The following is a 12466-nucleotide window of genomic DNA, read 5'->3' on the forward strand; positions in this document are numbered from 1 at the left end:
AGTACCAGAGGAAATGGATGCATTCTGAACAGGCATTCATAAGTTAGTTGTTTGCAACTCGGAACCAGATTTCCAATAAGTATATTGCTTTAAATGGGGGGGTGCATTTCTGGATCAACAAAAATCACTGCATAAAACCAATGTTTCTGTGGGGAGCCCCTACGGCTCCCTGGAGCCGTTTGGGCTAATGTATGTTATATTAGACCGGGACATTAGCTAAGGAGTTCAGACCTACCAAGGACCAGCGCCAGAACCTGGCCCTTTCAGGGAGCAATGGCCCTGGAAAACCCCCTTGTGGTTGGGGTTTTCCTTATCTGCCATCGACTGGGGTTAGGCACCCAGAAAGGTAGGCATGACAAAACAAACTCCAGATGGTAAAAAACTAAAACAAAAAACTGAACAGAGAGGTAGAAGCTCCCTACAATCCAAAGAAAACAAGCAAACATCACACTTTACTGCCGCGCCGATTGTCCGCACAGCCTTCCCCGCCCCGGACCTCACCACGCCGGATGCCTAGCATCAGTTCGTAAGCTAATATCAAGCGGGATAGACGCTTCTCTGGCCTCAGTTTCCTAGGCGGTGTTTGCCTTGTGTGGTGTTCACTGCCGTGTGTTGTGTTGTGTAGTGGCCAGGTGTTCCTCATCAGTACCAGGGCTGCATGCGCTTAGGGGCTTCCTTCCCTAAGCGCCCTGTGAGTACTGCCCCTGCGTGACAGGGTTATCTTCCCTGGGGCGTTCGGGAACCATTCCCATAGAGGTTCTTGCTGCTCGGCATTTGCCTCACCCTTGGGGCCAGCTGGGGCTTGGGGCCCTTGTTTGGCTCTGGGAAGGGACTGGTATTGTGCTGGTTAGGGTGTCAAGGTGTTGCGCGGCCTGCCACTTAAGCAGCGACCGGTTCCTGTTGCCTCTGGAGACTGTGTACTTTTGCGGGGGTTTTCTTTTGTTTTTATTTTCATTTGCCTGGTGGGGGTCTGCCTAGTGTGACTATAGTTCCATTGGTAGTGTTTGGCTGCCCTCTGCTAGGCCCCTGTGATTGTACACATCGCAGGGGGCTTTCAGTGTTGTCCTCTACCCCTTGTTATTTTTGGTGTTTAACCGGTTAGCAACACCTTGCCCGGGCTTCCTGTAGTTGTTACCCCTACGGTCCCTGGAAACCCCTGTCGGGGCTCGGTGGACCATTGAATGTGTCTTCCGGGTGACAGTCGCCACTTTTACCTCCGTCATGTTGCTTGTTGGGTCACTGACACCTTGACCTGGAGTCTTGCGAGAGATTCTCTGCTTGTTCTGCAGTACTCAACTGATGTTATTACTGTTCAGAGTACAGGCGGCATCCATGTTGCAAGCTAGGTTAGGTTGCTGCAACACGCTAGGTTGGTTTCCCACTCGGATGCCCCGGGGCCGCCCTGTTTTGGTTAGTTGCTGTTAGCCCTTTCCCTCCCTGTTCCCGGCTCCGGGCCGTCTGTGGGTTTCGGGGTTGGGGCCGAGACTCAGGCGGTTTCGGGGGCTGCCCCGTTCAGGTTGGGGACAGAGGTTTTCGGGCCTGTTCCTCCTGCCAAGGCTTTCTGGGTCTTACCAGCGGCCATTTTTTGCTGCCTTTACCATGGACTCTTCCTTTTTTTAAGGGCAGAGGGCTTGGAGGATGGCTCTGCCCCGGGGCCTCTGTTGCGGGTTCCCGGGGCTATGGGGGATGCCTGCTAGCATTTCTGGGGCGGCTTGCCCCTGCCTGGATTTTCTACTTCAGGGCTGAGTTTTTCACCCATCCAGTCTGCTTGCTTCCCACTTTTGCTGGCGTGTTTTCGTATCTTTTGCGTCGGTCACAGCCCTCTGTTCTGGTGGCCATTTTCTTATGCCTGTTTCCCGGCGTGGCCACCAGGGCGGCGTTGCGGTTTGTTTACACGCGCCTGGGTGTGCGAGCGAGCATTTTGGGCGAGTTTTTTCACCTTTTTCAGGGATTTTTTATTCTCCTGTTGTCGTTTCTTTGCTTTTCTGGTGTTATCTGCTCGTTTTCTATTCCTCTGGGAATGTTTGAGTGTGTATTTTACACAGGGTTTTCCATTTTGTCTGTTTTGGGTCTGGGCACTAGGGTTCGGGCTGAGTGTCACTGTCTGTTATGCTTGCTCCCACACCTTGTCCCTCTGTTTTCGGTCTGTTTTGACCGTTTCCCAGGGGGTTCTGTCTGGGGGCTGTGCTTTGCCTTTCTGTGGTGTATCTCCGCCGGCAAATGTGGTGGTTTGGGCTCCCCCTGCTTCGATTTCGGGTTCCTTTGGGTTCTTTGGTTTCGTTCCGGAGGTTTCTACCTCTTGGGCCCCCTTTGTGGGTTCAGGGGCTTTGTTTATTCGTGTGTGACCCGGTTCTGCCTTATGGGGTTCCGGGGTCTTCCTGGCTTGCAGACTGATCTTTTTTGGGTCTTGGCACATGTTGTGGTCGTGCTGGGATTTTGAGGTTTTGCTGTCGAGGTGGGCTTTTTGATGCAGTTTTGTGCCTTCTTTGCCTGGCCGGCGTGGTGCTCTCTGCCCACTGGTCGGCGACTTGTAATTTTCTTTTCACGTGTGTGTGTGTGGGAACAAATGTACATGTGTACACTGTGTGTGTGTGTGTGTGTGCACATGTGTATGTGCATATGCACGTGTGTGTAATGCACCTTGTGTGTGCTTGTATTCGTATATGTATGTGTATATGTATGTATGTGTATATACATAATATATATGTGTGTATGTATACATTTTCTTTCGGACTGTTGACAGGGCGCTGCGGGAGCAGCTTGCTCTGTTGACTCTCGCATAGTCCCGCTGTTGGTGGGGGCTTTTGGTTGTCTTCCGGCCTCAGGTGGCAGCGGCAGATGGCTTCTCCCCCTTTGGGGGGTTCAGGATTGGGGGGGTGGCCTTCTTCCCCTGCGCTTCGTAGTGTCATCTTAGTGGGTGCGTTGGACGTGGTTCATCTGCCCCATCCTTCTGGGGTTCCCGTCTGCTCTATGCAGACACGAGCCTGGCGACTCTGCGGTTCTTCTGGACTTCTTCAGTCTGCGCCCTGGATTCTATGCCCTCATCGGAGGACTGTTGTCTCCTGTCCGGCTTCTGTTGGGGCCGGGTGCCTGGATGGTGGCTCTGGACCTCCAGGTCAACTCTTGGCACATTCTTCTCCAGTTTTCCGGGACTGGCACAGTTGGTGGTGGGGCTTCAGGCTTGCCTCTTTTGTTGCCTTCCCTATTTTGTAATTGGCACTTGGTGTATTTACGCATCTTTACTGGATCTTGGTGCCCTGTCTGAGTCTGCTTGGGATTCGGAGTCTGGCCTATCTCGACGACTGGCTGGTCCTCTCCCAGTCGGTTCGCTTGTCTCCTCGCCAGGGGTGTGGTTTTTTCCAGATTGCCGGGTTCGGTTTCCTGGTGATCTGGAGGCCGTTCCATCTGTTTCCGTCCCGGGTTCTGACCTGGCTTGGTCTTGTTTAGGTCTTGGCTGGGTCTTGCTGCTCCTTGTCTTTCCCTCCAGAAGTGTTGCTGTGGCTGTGGTCCCGCCTTTAACTGTTCATGAGGGGGTCCCGGGTAGCTCGGCGGTTGCTCGAGCAGTTGTGCGGGAGTCTGAACTTCGATGTGCTGGTCTGCCCGCAGGGTCGAGTTTGGCTTCGGCATCTGTTTGGTTCCTTCAGAGACTCCCCTTCCGCCTCTCTTGCAATCGTTGGGTTCGTTCCTCCGGGGATCTTGTGTTGGTGCTGCGTCACCAGCTTCCTTTTTGGGGTTTTCTGGGTTCCGTGCCTTGGCACCTCCCGAGCCTTCACTCGATGTGTTCATGGACAGGTCATCTCTCAGCTGGGGCTTTGTGACCAGTGCTCACCAGATCGACCGGGGATGGTGGGGTCTGTCCGTCCATCAGGCTCACAGCACGGTTCGGGAGTTCGTGGCTGTCTGGTTTGCGCTTCGGAGGGTTTGGGTCACTCGGTGTTCTGCCTTTCAGCTCCATTCGGACTGTTCTCTGGCAGTTCTTTGCCAGAACCACAGGGTTTTTCTTAGGTGTTTGACTTTTGGGGTTGGTCCCTTAGAGGGACTCGTTTGCTGGATTCTCGGGGTTTGACTAACCGTGAGGTTCACGTCCGGGGTGTGTCCTGCGTCCTGCTGGACACCTGCCTCAGTTCATTCCTCTGTTTGCAGATTGGCCAGTCGTCGCTGACTCGTTTCATTGGCTCTGCCAAATGAATGGACTCCTGTCCATGGACGTCTTCGAGTCGGCGTGATCTAGGTGTCGCCCATTCTATGTGGCGCCCTTACCCGCCTGCGAGGCATTCACGGTGGATGCTTTTCGGCAGGACTGGTTGAAGTGGGGGTACCTGTTCCTCTTCTCCCGGTCCAGCCGTTGCTTCGGGTTCTGGCTCGATTGGAGTCCATTCCCACGAGAGTAGTCCTTATGGTCCCTTGGTGGCCGGCCCAGCTTTATTTTCAGACGCTGCTTGATAGGTGTCCGAACCCAGGGCATTTTCCCGCGGCTCCGCCTCTTTCAGCAGGTCGGACCGGTCTTGTATGTGACTGGTTCGGCCGTCTCCTCGGCTCTTCGCATATGGTATTTTGATGTGGGTATCACCATCTCTGTGGTGATCAGGTGGCTTTGTTGACCGTGTCCCGCCTGCGAGCTTCGTCTAAGCGACAGTATGACGTTCCTGGTGTTTCTATGCACTTTTTCTTGCTCTTCGTAGGCTGTCGTTTTGTGCGGCGCTGGGGGAGCCGCTCCAGCTTGCGTTCGGGGTGGACGTCACATCTGCCCCATTTCGTACGCTTTTTTGTGTTTTGTTTCACCTCCGGCCTGCTAATGTGTCGCCTGAGCTGTCCTAGTCCTTGATCAGGGTGCCTTCTTATCTTCTCCTCAGTTTGTGGTAGCCGCTTTGGTTCAGGTTTCTGCTCTTTGGTACTGGTGGTAGGTTTGTACATTAGCAGCCTTTTTCCGTCCTTCTGGCAATGGTCGAGACGGCTGCTTTCTGGAGGGATTCTTGGGTTATTGATGCTTGATTGGTTCAGCCGGGGGTGCGTCCTGTGTTGTCCGGTTGCGCTTTTTTGCCGTTACCTGCATACCGTGTCTGGGGATGCGCTTTGGGTTGATCAGGTTTCCCTCGTTCCCTGTATCAGGGCTCGGAGTCTCCCAGGTCGTTTGCAGAGTTTTTAAGTCTTCCAGCCTGCGGTCTGTCTTTGCGCCCGTGCTGTTCAGATGTTTGCAGCTTTTGCTGCTGTGTTAGTGACGTCTAGGACTCATTTCGGGCGCAGGGACTTGAGGGACACACAGGTTCTTGTCCGCCCATTCTTTATGCGCGTCTGCTCCTGTGCGTTCTTGTTGCCTTGGGTCACAGGTTGCAGCCTGTTGTCTAAGCTTCGCGTTGCGGAGTTTGTGGCGGCCGCCTCTCGGGTCAGCCCTTTCTTTTCCTTCTCTTTGGGTATGAAGCTCCAGGGAGCCATTGGGGCTCCCCACAGAAAACCAGCGTTGAATGTAATGAAACGCCATTTTCTGGGTGAGCCCCAGAGGCTCCCTGGCACTCCTCCCTCCCACCGGTCGGCGGTTTTTTCGCATTGGTTGAAGCTAAGCTTCTGAACTGAAGCTTGGCGGCCGGCGCGGTAGGTCCGGGGTTTCCCCCTTCCCCTCTCGGGGCGGGGAGGGCTGCGCAGACGATCGGCGCGGCAGTAATGTGTGATGTTTGCTTATTTGCTTGTTTCCTTGTGATTGTAGGAAGTTTCTACCTCTCTGTTCACTTTTTTGTTTTAGTTTTTTACCATGTGGGGTTTGTTTTGTTATGCCTACCTTTCTGGGTGCCTAACCCCGGTCGATAGCAGATAACCCCAACCACAAAGGGGTTTTCCAGGGCCATTGCTCCCTGAAACCTCTCTGAAGGGGCCAGGTTCTGGCGCTGGTCCCTGGTAGGTCTGAACTCCTTAGCTAATGTCCTGGTCTAATATAACATACATTAGCCCGATAAGCTCCAGGGAGCCTCCGGAGTTCACCCAGAAATGGCGTTTCATTACATTCAATGCTGGTTTTTTGCCATTTTCTTTCCACTCATCATTTTCCTTCATCGTTCTCATCCTTCTTTTCTCTCTTCTACTTGGTTTATGGTGGCCCCTTTGGTCTGGGATTGCTTTTGGAAGGCTTTGTTATTGCTTTCTTGACCTCCAGTGGTCGGGTAGGTTACCTTGAAATGTTTTGGGGCTTAGTGTCCCCACGGCTCGGTTGTCGACCAGGCCTCCTCGTTGCTGGACCAGTCAACCAGGCTGTTGGATGCGGCTGCTTGCAGCCTGGCGTATGAGTCACAGCCTGGTTGATCAGGTATCTTTTGGAGGTGTTTGTCAAGTTCTTTTGAACACTGTGAAGAGTCGACCAGTTATGCCCCTTATGTGTAGTGGAAGCTTGTTGAATAGTCTCTGGCCTCTGATGTTGATAGTTCTCTCTCAGAGTACCTATTGCACCTCTACTTTTCAATGGGGATATTTTGCACATCCTGCCATGCCTCCTGGTCTCATGTAGTGTTTTTCTGTATGCAAGTGAGCTTCATGCTCTGCTCCAGTGCCTGGGTTTTTGTTCCTTTGATCCTGTTGGTCGTTTTGTTTGGTTGCAACATGGTTCTTCTTTTCTGGCAAGAATAAGATGATGGGCTTCTGAAGGGATCCTTTTGGTTGTGAATGCTTGGTTGGTTCAGCGGGCGTGCATCATGCGCTGTGTCCAGTGGCAGCTTTGTGCCGCCACTGGACCCACTTGAACCTGCGAGCCACCAGTTCTGTTTTCAGTGGGTTCACTATGGGATGATCCAGTTTTCCTGGTTCCCTGTTCCAGGGCTCATGGTGTCTCAGGTTATCTACAGTGTCATCAAAGCTAGCCAGCCTGCAATCTACCTTCATGCTCATGATGTTTAGAAGTACATACACCACTTTGTCGTCTGGTTTAGTTAACATCTTGGGCCAATATTTGGGCCTTGGGGTTTGGAGATCTAACAGGGGTCTTGGCTGCCAGTTATCTTGTTAACGTACCTGGTCCTCTGCAGCCTTGTATTGGCCTGGAGCCGTCAGCCTTATCTTTGACTTTATACAAGCGGTGCTTCTGCCTCTAAAGCAAGTTTCCCTATTTTATCCTTCTCGGTGAGTAGTTATCTTCAGGGAGCTGACAGGGCTTCCCTCAGAAAACTAGCATTGAATGTAATGAAATGCTAGTTTCTGGGTGAGCCCCGGAGGCTCCCTGACACCCTCCCTTAGATCCGCAGCTTTCATGTGCCATCACTCCCTGTGCCTCTTCTTCTTCTTCTTGATAGTAGGTGCAGTTTGCATGAAGGGTTTGTTTTCACGATGACTGCACCCCTCTGCCTCTTTCAATGCACCAGGTTCTGGCTCGTGGTCTCCAGTAGGCAAAAAGAACTCGGCGACTGATGACGTCAAGTTTTATTGTACTTGTTCAGTGTGATAGGGTCAGGTAGCCTCCACGGCTCGCCCAGAAACTGGCGTTTCATTACATTCAGCGCTGGTGTTTTGTTGTTGAATGTTTTGTCTTGTAAGGTGTATCCTGGTCTGTGTTTCAATTTCTTGATGCTAACACGTATACTGTTCTCCTCTGTATCTCTTATCCACTAGAGGTGCAGAGGTGTCAGACTGTGGGCGCCACCTGATAATTACCACACACCAGGACTGTCGAGATAATCTTCTCTACCATGCACCCTTACCTGAAAGCATCACTACCAAAATAAACCTCACCTGTATCATTGACACTTTTGAAGCCGATTATGAGGTTAGTTGAATTCGTTCAGAAGTGGTGTCTAGACTTTTCCTTTGTTTTTCTAGTTGACAAAGTACCAGAGCTTACTGTTGGCATATAGTGTAGTAATGTCTGCAGTCAGCGTGTTGTTTTCTCAATAGATTAATTGTGAGTGTCTGTGGTCGAGTTTGGATTGTTGTCACTTTGACTGCTTCCTTTTTTATAAATCAAATATTCCTCAATGCAATAGTAATTAACATTAATTTGTTAATAAATTACATTACAAAAATTGTTTAGTGAAGAATAACATAAAGAGAAGACTGTGTCAATGAACAATATTTTAGAACTGGTTGTTAACCTTTGTGGAAGTGAGCCTGCCAGTGATCACTTCCCTTCTGTTGTGGTTCCCTAAACACCAAAGAATAATTGTCGTAAAGTCAAGATTCATTGATTTTAATGTGTGTGCATAAACAAAATGCAACGAACGCTCATGTTTTGTGGGGGTTGGAATGTTACCGGTAGTTTGGTCATATTAATGTGAAGGTTAGAAGTTCTACTCTTCTACAAGTATTTTAGATAAATTTAAAAAGATAAAGATGCTTGAGTTGTATGTTGTCTAGTGTGTGTTTGTATGGGTGCTTGAGTTGTGTGTTGTCTAGTGTGTGTTTGTATGGGTGCTTGAGTTGTGTGTTGTCTAGTGTGTGTTTGTATGGGTGCTTGAGTTGTGTGTTGTCTAGTGTGTGTTTGTATGGGTGCTTGAGTTGTGTGTTGTCTAGTGTGTGTTTGTATGGGTGCTTGAGTTGTGTGTTGTCTAGTGTGTGTTTGTATGGATGCTTGAGTTGTGTGTTGTCTAGTGTGTGTTTGTATGGGTGCTTGAGTTGTGTGTTGTCTAGTGTGTGTTTGTATGGATGCTTGAGTTGTGTGTTGTCTAGTGTGTGTTTGTATGGATGCTTGAGTTGTGTGTTGCTGAGAGTGTGTTTGTATGGGTGCTTGAGTTGTATGTTGTCTAGTGTGTGTTTGTATGGATGCTTGAGTTGTGTGTTGCTGAGAGTGTGTTTGTATGGGTGCTTGAGTTGTGTGTTGCTGAGAGTGTGTTTGTATGGGTGCTTGAGTTGTATGTTGTCTAGTGTGTGTTTGTATGGATGCTTGAGTTGTGTGTTGCTGAGAGTGTGTTTGTATGGGTGCTTGAGTTGTATGTTGTATGCAACATAAGGTTTCACCTGAGTTGTACAGGATTACCTACACAATATGCAAACCGGGAAGGTAACTACTGGATCTGTCAAAGAGACAGACAGTTGTGGGAAAACATCACCAAACTAATGAATAACATTCCTGAAGTACACAGGCTACAATTCACACAAAAACTACCAGAAATATATGCAGAGTATATAAAGACAGCAACGAACTCTGAACACAACCCAGGGACTGAGAAGTTAGAGAGTCAAAGTAGCAATGTAGACGGGTATAGTGTCGAGGTACACAAAAATGAAGGCAATATTGTAGAGCACACTGGTGATATGAATAAGGAGAGAAAAAATGAGACGAATGAGAACACAAATGAGAAAGACGAAAGCAACAAGGAGAAAGATAAGGGCAATACCGAGAATGAATGCAGAAACGAGAAAGTTGGAACAAAAAACACAGAGGTAGCCAAGTCGTGCACGGGTACAAACAAGAATAATACAATCACAAATGAAAATATTTGCTGGTATTATGCAAAAGGACAGTGTAGATATGGGCCCAGAGGCACGGAATGCTCATTCATGCACCCACGGAAATGCCGAAACTGGTTAGGGAAAGGCAGATGTCGTTTTGATACAGAGTGTAGATATTTTCACCCTAAGCTATGCACACTCTCAGTCAATGAGAGGAAATGCTACGATCTTCACTGCCCCGATTTCCACGTCAGAGGTACACAGCGCCATATAAGAGAAGAAGTCCAACATAATAGCCCTGAAAATTTTTTAGAGGCAGGTACAAACAGAGGGAGAAACAGACAGGCAGAAACGTGGCAGGAGTACGGATGGAGAGGGGGAAATGCCCAAGACTGGACTACAGTTCGTCATCAAGCCCACACATACTACACCCCCCAACTACACAGAGACTACCACACTCCCCAGTATCACTTCCAAAACTGGACAAACCATTGCCACAACAACACACCCTGGGTCAGGGTAGAGAGGAGGGAGAACCACCAAAACCTTCCAGAAGTGACACACAATATGGACAATCATTCATATTTGCAAACATTCAAGGTTTAAAGCCAAAGTCAAGAAATAAAGTTAAGTTCATAAATGGCCTTCTATTAGAGTCAAACTCAATATTTGGGGCATTCACGGAAACTCATACAAAAGATTACATGGATGGTGAAATCTGGATTCCAAATTATAATCTATATAGATGTGATAGAAAAACTAGGTCAAATGGAGGAGTAGGTCTGTATATTAAAGAAGACCTGGTATGCACAGAACTATTAAATTCAACTAATGAGGTGGTAGAGGTACTTGGAATGAAGGTAGAGAAACTAAACCTAATTATTATTCTAATATATAAACCGCCAGATACAACGATTGAGGAATTCACAGAACAGATGCACAAAATAGAGAACATACTTGACAACCTAGCAAACCCAGCTCCAGATATTATCTTTCTTGGAGATTTCAATTTACCGAGTCTAAGATGGAGAACGGCAAACACAAATATCATAGCAGGGAATGACCCGGGAAATAACCAACCACAGGTTAGAGAACTTTTGAGATTCTGTGACAAATTCTCGCTCAATCAACAGATTACAGAACCAACTAGGAACGAAAACACACTAGACTTGTTATTCACAAACAATGATGAACTAATCAGGGATATCACAATCTCAGATACTTCATACTCAGACCATAAGCTCATTGAAGTGCGAACTAGCATAAATAACGGTAGTAGGTCTAAGAGACCTAACAAGCGAGAAGGAATATTCAATCAATTCAATTTCAACAATAAGAGGATTGACTGGGAAAAAATAAATGTAGACCTTGCAACCATTCAATGGGAGACGGTCTTAAGCGACAAAACTCCCACACAGGGAATAGCTCAACTGACAGCTGAAGCTTACAAGGTCTGCTTGAAGCACGTACCTGTGAGGAGGGGCAGAAAGAGGACCACTCTAGAAAGAGAACGGAGACGACTGTACAGGAGAAGGAAAAAAATAACGGAAATGCTTCGGCAGACACAACTATCACAAGCAAGGAAAACAAGCCTAAGCAGGGAAATTGAGGAAATAGAACAAACGTTGAAGCGATCATATGAGTCTGAGGAAATGGAATTGGAACAGAAAGCTATACAAGAGATAAGGAAAAATCCGAAATATTTTTTCACATACGCAAAATCAAAATCCAAAACCTCGACCAGTATTGGACCGTTAATTACAAATGAAGGTACGTACACAGAGGACACCAAAGAGATTAGTGAAATTCTAAGAAGCCAGTATGAGGCTATGTTTAGCACACCAATAAACAACATGAAAGTTGATGACCCAGACAGCTTCTTTATGAATGACATTCAAGCTGCAGATAATATAACGGATATTACCACAAACTCGGAAGACTTTGAAAGAGAAATTGATAATATGCCTATGCACTCAGCTCCTGGGCCTGACTCATGGAATTCAATATTCATAAAGAAATGTAAAGTACCAGTAGCGAGAGCACTCAGCGTAATATGGAGAAAGAGCCTGGATACCGGGGAGATACCAGCAGCACTTAAATCTGCAGATATAGCTCCGTTGCACAAGGGGGGGAGTAAAGCCTTGGCAAAAAATTATAGGCCAGTTGCACTAACATCACACATAATAAAAGTGTTTGAAAGAGTGATTAGGAATCAAATTTCTAGTTTTATGGAAAACAATGAATTGCACAATCCAGGACAACATGGATTTAGAGCGGGAAGATCCTGTCTGTCACAGTTACTCAACCACTATGACAAAATCACAGAAGCCCTAGAAGAAAAGCAAAATGCAGATGTTGTATACACAGACTTTGCAAAGGCGTTCGACAAATGTGACCATGGGGTGATAGCTCACAAAATGAGGTCAATGGGAATAACTGGAAAAGTAGGACGCTGGATACTCAATTTCCTGTCGAACAGAACACAAAGAGTAACAGTCAATCAGATAAAATCGAGTCCAAGCGATGTTAAAAGCTCTGTACCTCAAGGTACAGTCCTTGCACCGCTACTGTTCCTTATTCTCATATCTGATATAGACAAAAATACACGCCACAGCTTCGTGTCGTCCTTTGCAGATGACACAAAAATCAGCATGAAAATTACCTCTGCTGAAGACATTGAAAAACTACAAGCAGATGTCAACAAAGTTTTTGATTGGGCAGCAGAAAATAACATGATGTTTAACAGTGATAAATTTCAGGTACTCAGGTACGGCAAAAATGAGGATCTGAAACATAATACAGGGTACAAAACACAATCGAATCTTCCCATAGTAGGAAAACAGCATGTCAAGGATTTGGGAATAATGATGTCCGACGATCTAACGTTTAGGGAGCATAACCAAGCAAATATCGCGTCAGCCAGAAAAATGATCGGATGGATTACGAGAACTTTCAAATCCAGGGATCCCATCACAATGGTTGTACTCTTCAAGTCACTTGTGCTGTCCCGTCTCGAGTACTGCTCAGTACTCACTTCCCCCTTCAGAGCAGGAGAGATTGCTGAAATAGAGGGAATACAGAGAACATATACGGCACGCATAGA

At 47.7% G+C, this 12466-nt stretch overlaps 1 protein-coding gene across 6 annotated transcripts in view; it reads left to right on the forward strand.

Moving 5' to 3' along the window:
• LOC123753985 (prolyl endopeptidase) overlaps positions 1-12466 on the forward strand; it is a 103331-nt gene that overhangs the window by 35119 nt on the left and 55746 nt on the right. For 5 of the 6 annotated variants that reach the window (XM_069329756.1, XM_069330787.1, XM_069328723.1 and 2 more), the window contains exon 7: positions 7588-7741. The exons of the other annotated variant lie outside the window; for it this stretch is intronic. In XM_069329756.1, the coding sequence (XP_069185857.1) occupies positions 7588-7741 (154 nt within the window). The remainder of the gene's footprint in view (positions 1-7587; positions 7742-12466) is intronic. 6 annotated transcript variants of the gene reach the window in all.

This window comes from Procambarus clarkii, chromosome 1, assembly GCF_040958095.1.
Source record: "Procambarus clarkii isolate CNS0578487 chromosome 1, FALCON_Pclarkii_2.0, whole genome shotgun sequence".
NCBI lineage: Eukaryota > Metazoa > Arthropoda > Malacostraca > Decapoda > Cambaridae > Procambarus > Procambarus clarkii.